This window comes from Hyperolius riggenbachi, chromosome 2, assembly GCF_040937935.1.
Source record: "Hyperolius riggenbachi isolate aHypRig1 chromosome 2, aHypRig1.pri, whole genome shotgun sequence".
Lineage (NCBI taxonomy): Eukaryota > Metazoa > Chordata > Amphibia > Anura > Hyperoliidae > Hyperolius > Hyperolius riggenbachi.
Window position 1 is genome coordinate 9,151,728 of NC_090647.1, and position 8,408 is coordinate 9,160,135.

The 8,408-nt window shown below is 40.7% G+C and overlaps 1 protein-coding gene across 1 annotated transcript in view; it reads right to left on the bottom strand.

The window, feature by feature from the left end:
- The window catches only part of CNGA4 (cyclic nucleotide gated channel subunit alpha 4), a 41,325-nt gene extending 33,571 nt beyond the window's left edge, over positions 1-7,754 (bottom strand). Inside the window, exon 1 of the mRNA XM_068264016.1 lies at positions 7,702-7,754. Within this exon, the coding sequence (XP_068120117.1) occupies positions 7,702-7,745 (44 nt within the window). The 5' untranslated portion in view covers positions 7,746-7,754. The remainder of the gene's footprint in view (positions 1-7,701) is intronic.
- Positions 7,755-8,408: the final 654 nt, after the last annotated feature.

Here is an 8,408-nt window from a genome sequence, read left to right on the forward strand (position 1 = left end):
ACCTATTGATTTTCAAGGGGAATATTCAAATTGCTACCATTCTTACACTGTTAGTGGCAGAGGCCTCAAACCTGATACAGTCAGTCACTGGGTGACTGGGGTCCAAATTCACTAAAGGGGTGGCGCCACAAACAGCCAATCAGATTTGTTAGATTGATTTCAGCCATTCTGTTATTGGCAGGGTTCTCAGACGTGACACAGTTGGCCACTGGGTGACTGTAACTAATATTCAGAAAAGTGGGTGGAGCTTACAGCAGCCAATCAAAATTCACCTTTTGATTTTCAAGGGGAATATTTTAATTGCAGCCATTCATGCACTCTTAATGGCAGAGGCCTAACATCTGCTACAGTCAGTCACTGGGAGACTGGGGTTTAAATTCTGAAGGGAGCGGGCCAAAAACAGCCAATGAGATTTGTTTAATTTCAATGGTAAAATGCAACTTATTGATGCCAAAGACCCCAAAGCTCATAAACTTGGTCATTAGGTGACTGTATGTCAAGATTAGAAATAGTGGGCGGAGCCAAAAACAACTAACTTTTTACATGGGGAAATGTAAACTGCAGCTTTTCTCACTGAGGCACTACACCTGCTATTGCTGGAATTCTGTTTTGTCCCCACGTTTATTGCCTGATGAAGCGGGCTCGGCTTGCGAAACGCGTTGCACTTTTGGGGTACTATATAATAAATGTGATTGCTACTTTTCAGACAGTCTTTCGTGTCTGCTTTATGGAGGCAAGTCCACCACTTCCTCCCAGCAAATTTTAAAAATTGTATCCACTTTTATTCTGCTGCCGCCTCTGTTCTCCTACTGCAGCTTTTCTTACACTGTTAATGGCAGGGTTCTCAAACTGCACACAGCTGGTCACTGGGTGACTAGGATTAATATTCGGAAAATTAGGTGGAGCCTACAAGAGCCAATCAAAATTCACCTATTGCTTTTCAAGGGGAATATTGAAACTGCAGCCATTCTCACACTGTTAATAGCAGAGGCCTCAAACCTGCTACAGTCGGTTGTTAAGTGTCTGGGGTTCAAATTCAGTAAAAGCCAAAAACAGCCAGATTTCTTTGCTGGATAAACTGCTTCCATTAGCACAATTTTCATGCCAGGAACCCAAAAGCTCACAAACTTGGTCATTGAGTAGTGACTGTGTGTCCAGGTTACAAAAAGTGGGTGGAGTTAAAAACAGATTTGTCTGGGAAATTGTAAACTGCAGCCCTTCTTCACTGTTAATGGCAGGGTTCTCAAACTTAGCATAGCTGGTTACTGGGTGACTGGGATTAATATTCAGAAAAGTGGGTGGAGCCTAAAAATGCCAATCAAAAATCACATTTCACTTTTTTAAGGAGAATATTAAAATTGCTGCCATTCTTGCACTTATGGCACAAGCCTCAAACCTGGTACAGTTGGTCATTGGGTCACTGGGGTTCAAATTCAGAAAAGGGGACAGAGCCACAAACAGTGAATCAGATTGTTTCATTTCATTGGAAAAATACAAATTATTGATGCCAAGGACTCCAAAGCTCACAAACTTGGGCATTGAGTAGTGACTTTGTGTCCAGGTTACAAAAAGTGGGCGGAACCAAAAACAAATTTCACTGGGAAAGTGTAAACAGCAGCCCTTCTTACGCTGTTTATTTCAGGGTTCCCAATCTTTGCCCAGATGGTCACTGAGTGACTGAGATTAATATTCAGGGAAGTGGGTGGAGCCTATAATAGCCAATCAAAATTCACCTGTTGATTTTCAAGTGTAATATTTAAATTGCTGCCATTTTTACACTGTTAATAGCAGATGCCTCAAACCTGCTACAGTTGGTCAGTGGGTGACTGGGGTTCAAATGCTGGAGAGGGGTGGAGCCACAAACAGCCAATCAGATTTGTTTCATTTCAATGCAGATTATTAATACCAAAGACCGCAAAGCTCACAAACTCGGTCAGTGAAAAATTGTGTGTTAGGGTTAGAAAAAGTAGGCGGAGCCAACACCAGCCAAATACATACCCGGGCAACTCCAGGCAATCAGCTAGTGATGCGATAAAATGGAAGAAAGTGCAATTCATGAAAATGAAAGTGGGCGTGGTTTAGCGTTACATTTCGGATTCGTTATCTCCTTCCCTGCTCTGTCGTTATTCCTGTCAGATCATTGCTGACAGAGAAGATGGAGCCATTTGAAGTGGTTATGTATCAGCTGACAGTGATTCAAAGGCGCAGAAGGACAAGAATAAGGTCTAGAAACATATCAATCTACAAGAGAATGGATTTATTTGCTATAACACGACATCTGCATTTCTCTTGAATCATCTTGTAAGAGAACACAGGCAGTGCCAGGGAATAACTAATTTTGCTAGCTGCACTATAATTTTTTAGAAAAGGCTCCTATCAAATTGTGGGATTGTCCCAACCACTCCCAGAATCCTGGTCCAGGTGTAAAGCCCTATTCAGAATGTTGCTACGTAGTGCTCAAAGGACTGCCTTTTACCCACAATTCCATGGGAATCTTATGGCCTTGTGTTAAATTACCGCTGTAAAATAGAAATATCGACACGTTACCGAATGGTTACCGAATTGTTATCGATATTTTATCGAATTCACACCGAATGCCGAAAAACCTTGATGAATACAACTAGAAATCGATAAACGTCGAATTCGGTAATTTAACAAACTGGAAAAAGTTATCTCAAAGACATTGATGAATCAAGGCCTTAGAGGTTCTGATGCAGTATCGCCATATTGTGACATGATAACACGAGAAGGAACGTACAGTACACTGTGGATCCCAACTAGAGAAAAAAAAGCTGTAAGGCTGCTTTACAGCAATATGTTTTCACTTTTGAACCAATAATAGTTTGATGATTGACAGAGGCTGGGCATACTTCAATCAATTTACTAGCTGTGTGGATTCTGGCAGCACTCAGCTAGAAAGTCCAACACGCCTCACCCCTTAGTAAGTTCTAGCCAAGAGTGCAGTTCCACAACCAAACACATGTCCTGGCCTCCCTGACTGTGTTCCCAACTCATCCCTATAAATACGCCTGCTTATAGATCATACATGTCTTGTGGCTAGTCAGATGCTGTTTAGGCGCTGTTTATGTGTAAGTAGCCCCAGAACCTGCATTACCTACACATGTCAGTATACAGTGGGTTGCAAAAGTATTCGGCCCCCTTGAAGTTTTCCACATTTTGTCACATTACTGCCACAAACATGAGCATGACTAATAGTTGGGCAGCACGGTGGCGTAGTGGTTAGCTCTCTCGCCTTGCAGCGCTGGGTCCCTGGTTCGAATCCCATCCAGGGCACTATCTGCAAAGAGTTTGTATGTTCTCTCCGTGTCTGCGTGGGTTTCCCCCGGGCACTCCGGTTTCCTCCCACATTCCAAAAACATACGGATAAGTTAATTGGCTCCCCCTAAAAAATTGGCCCTAGACTACAGTACTTACACTACATAATACAGACGTATGGCAATGGTAGGGATTAGATTGTGAGCTCCTTTGAGGGACAGTTAGTGACAAGACAATATATATAAAACACTGTACAGCGCTGCGTAATATGTCGGCGCTATATAAATACTAAATAATAATAATAAAATAATAATAATAATAATAGTTGTCCTATGGACAGAGTCTCCCACCTGAGCTGTAGATCTCTGCAGCTCGTCCAGAGTCACCATGGGCCTCTTGACTGCATTTCTGATCAGCGCTTTCCTTGTTCGGCCTGTGAGTTTAGGTGGACGGCCTTGTCTTGGTAGGTTTACAGTTGTGCCATACTCCTTCCATTTCTGAATGATCGCTTGAACAGTGCTCCATGGGATGTCGAAGGCTTCGGAAATCTTTTTGTAGCCTAAGCCTGCTTTAAATTTCTCAATAACTTGATCCCTGACCTGTCTGGTGTGTTCTTTGGACTTCATGGTGTTGTTGCTCCCAATATTCTCTTAGACAACCTCTGAGGCCCTCACAGAGCAGCTGTATTTGTACTGACATTAGATCACACACAGGTGCACTCTATTTAGTCATTAGCACTCATCAGGCAATGTCTATAGGCAACTGACTGCACTCAGATCAAAGGGGGCCGAATAATTACACACACACCACTTTGCAGTTATTTGTAAAAAATGTTTGGAATGATGTATGATTTTCGTTCCACTTCTCACGTGTACACCACTTTGTATTGGTCTTTCACATGGAATTTCAATAAAATTGATTCATGTTTGTGGCAGTAATATGACAAAATGTGGAAAACTTTAAGGGGGCCGAATACTTTTGCAACCCACTGTATAAAGTAAACCTTTATATTAGGCAACCCTGGTGAAAGTGACTGAAGTGACAGGATTCACCGATGGTCAGCAGGTTCTCCACAATGTTACATGTAAAGGATGATGGGGCATTATCCTTACATAAAACAATTTATCCAAAAAGGCTAAAACCAATGCGCTCAGCTTATAGACACGTACGCCCAGTTAGGATGCATATAAGTAAACGTTAAGGATTTAAGAAGACTTGTCGGTCAAGGTTTATTTTTCTTTCTCCCTGAAGGTCCATGAAACAGCTGAAGTCGCGTTTGGTCTGGTCCTGGACCTGCTTGTGGACAGTGTGCCTTTTCTTCAAGTTCATTCTGGTCTACATCCTAAGGGCTTGTTTCCATATAGCGAGCTTTCATGCATACTTATGGAAAGGCAATCACAGGGACATCAGAGGGTGCATAGACTGCACTGTCTGCCGTCGCCATTCATGCGCAGCAATACACTGCTAAATCCCAGCGCATGCTTTGCTGCATTTCTGGGCACTATAGCCCGCGATCCCATTCAGTAATGAATGGGATCGCAAGCCCCATCCCCCACCGGGAGTGCTCGTTAATGGAAACGAGCCCTAAATCGCTAGGCATAGTCATGGTCTAATTTCCTACCATATTATTATTATTATCATTATTATTATGTATTTATATAGCACTGACATCTTCTGCAGCACATTACAGAGTACATAGTCATGGCACTGACTGTCCTCAGAGGAGCTCACAATCTAATCCTACCACAGTCATAGTCTAATGTCCTACCATATTATTATTATGTATTTATATAGCACTGACATCTTCTGCAGCACTGTACATAGTCATGTCACTGACTGTCCTCAGAGGAGCTCACACTCTAATCCTACCACAGTCATAGTCTAATGTCCTACCATATTATTATTATGTATTTATATAGCACTGACATCTTCTGCAGCACATTACAGAGTACATAGCCATGTCACTGACTGTCCTCAGAGGAGCTTACACTCTAATCCTACCATAGTCATAGTCTAATGTCCTGCCATATTATTTTTATATATTTATATAGCACTGACATCTTCTGCAGCACATTACAGAGTACATAGCCATGTCACTGACTGTCCTCAGAGGAGCTTAAGCTCTAATCCTACCATAGTCATAGTCTAATGTCCTGCCATATTATTATTATGTATTTATATAGCACTGACATCTTCTGCAGCACATTACAGAGTACATAGTCATGTCACTGACTGTCCTCAGAGGAGCTCACACTCTAATCCTACCACAGTCACAGTCTAATGTCCTACCATATTATTATTATGTATTTATATAGCACTGACATCTTCTGCAGCACTGTACAGAGTACATAGTCATGTCACTGACTGTCCTCAGAGGACCTCACACTCTAATCCTACCATAGTCATAGTCTAATATCCTACCATATTATTATTATTATGTATTTATATAGCACTGACATCTTCTGCAGCACATTACAGAGTACATAGTCATGTCACTGACTGTCATCAGAGGAGCTCACAATCTAATCCTACCATAGTGATAGTCTAATGTCCCACCATATTATTATTATTATGTATTTATATAGCACTGACATCTTCTGCAGCACATTACAGAGTACATAGTCATGTCACTGACTGTCATCAGAAGAGCTCACAATCTAATCCTACCATAATCATAGTATAATGTCCTACCATATTATTACGTATTTATATAGCTCTGACATCTTCTGCAGCACATTACAGGGTACATAGTCATGTCACTGACTGTCCTCAGAGGAGCTCACACTCTAATCCTACCATAGTCATAGTCTAATGTCCTTCCATATTATTATGTATTTATATAGCACTGACATCTTCTGCAGCACATTACAGAGTACATAGTCATGTCACTGACTGTCCTCAGAGGAGCTCACAATCTAATCCTACCATAGTCATAGTGTAATGTCCTACCATATTATTATTATGTATTTATTTAGCACTGCCATCTTCTGCAGCACATTACAGAGTACATAGTCATGTCATGTCACTGACTGTCCTCAGAGGAGCTCACAATCTAATCCTACAATAGTCATAGTGTAATTTCCTACCATATTATTATTATGTATTTATATAGCACTGACCTCTTCTGCAGCACTTTACAGAGTACATAGTCATGTCACTGACTGTCCTCAGAGGAGCTCACAATCTAATCCTGCCATAGTCATAGTCTAATGTCCTACCATATTATTATTATGTATGTATATAGCACTGACATCTCCTGCAGCACATTACAGAGTACATAGTCATGTCACTGACTGTCCTCAGAGGAGCTCACAATCTAATCCTACCATAGTCATAGTGTAATGTCCTACCATGTTATTATTATGTATTTATATAGCACTGACATCTTCTGCAGCACATTACAGAGTACATAGTCATGTCACTGACTGTCCTCAGAGGAGCTCACACTCTAATCCTACCATAGTCATAGTCTAATGTCCTACCATATTATTATGTATGTATATAGCACTGACATCTCCTGCAGCACTGTACAGAGTACATAGTCATGTCATGTCACTGACTGTCCTCAGAGGAGCTCACAATGTAATCCTACCATAGTCATAGTGTAATGTCCTACCATATTATTATTATGTATTTATATAGCACTGACCTCTTCTGCAGCACTTTACAGAGTACATAGTCATGTCACTGACTGTCCTCAGAGGAGCTCACAATCTAATCCTGACATAGTCATAGTCTAATGTCCTACCAAATTATTATTATGTATTTATATAGCACTGACATCTCCTGCAGCACATTACAGAGTACATAGTCATGTCACTGACTGTCCTCAGAGGAGCTCACAATCTAATCCTACCATAGTCATAGTGTAATGTCCTACCATGTTATTATTATGTATTTATAAAGCACTGACATCTTCTGCAGCACATTACAGAGTACATAGTCATGTCACTGACTGTCCTCAGAGGAGCTCACAATCTAATCCCACCATAGTCATAGTGTAATGTCCTACCATATTATTATTATGCATTTATATAGCACTGGCATCTTCTGCAGCACATTACAGAGTACATAGTCATGTCACTGACTGTCCTCAGAGGAGCTGACAGTCTAATCCTACCATAGTCATAGTCTAATGTCCTACCATATTATTATTATGTATTTCTATAGCACTGGCATCTCCTGCAGCACATTACAGAGTACATAGTCATGTCACTGACTGTCCTCAGGGGACCTCACACTCTAATCCTACCATAGTCATAGTCTAATGTCCTACCATATTATCATTATGTATTTATATAGCACTGACATCTTCTGCAGCACATTACAGAGTACATAGTCATGTCACTAACTGTCCTCAGAGCTCACAATGTAAGCAGTGCTGATTAGAGACAGGTTCTCTGGCAGCCTCCTTGTGTTGGGTACCTGCAGATGATGATCAGCCAGTTGTAGGTGATGGGGATGACCATGATGTTGAGCCAGGCATAGTACCATTCTCCGGAGGGGTCCAGGATCCAGGGCCGCCTCTGTATGCTGGTGAGAGCAGAGAGATTGTTACCCCCAAGATCCTGGGCAAATTGTGCAGATATTTCCCACCAATCCTATTTATTCCACTTCAGCCCACAAAAAAGGTCTCCAGTAGTATTGTACTGAATTCTGCGTAGATTCGCTTTTCCGTAAATACGGACATGAATTTTGCCGCTACGATGCAAATTCATAATTTCGTAAGTGCCTTATAAACCGTCATTCGGAATTTTGTAAGCTCAATTTCTGTTGTGTAATTTTGCGTTTCAGTGCAAATTCATGGTTAACTCGAAATTTTGTAATTTAGTGTTTTCTATAGAAACAAAGTTATTTGAATTACGAAAATGGACGTAATTTCGTTTCTAATAATAATAATGCAAATTTAAGTAATTACTGAACTCAGGAAAGTCACTGATTGATTGCAATTTCGAGAACTGAGAATTTCTGCATTAAACACAAAATTTCCAATTCATTTCCGTTACAAAAAATGACCAGAATTACAAAATTCCACATAATTGTGAAATTTTGCGAAATTACAATTTTTTTTCGATTACAGCCATAATTGTAATTTCATGAATTACAAGAAATTTTGCATAATCGTAATTAGG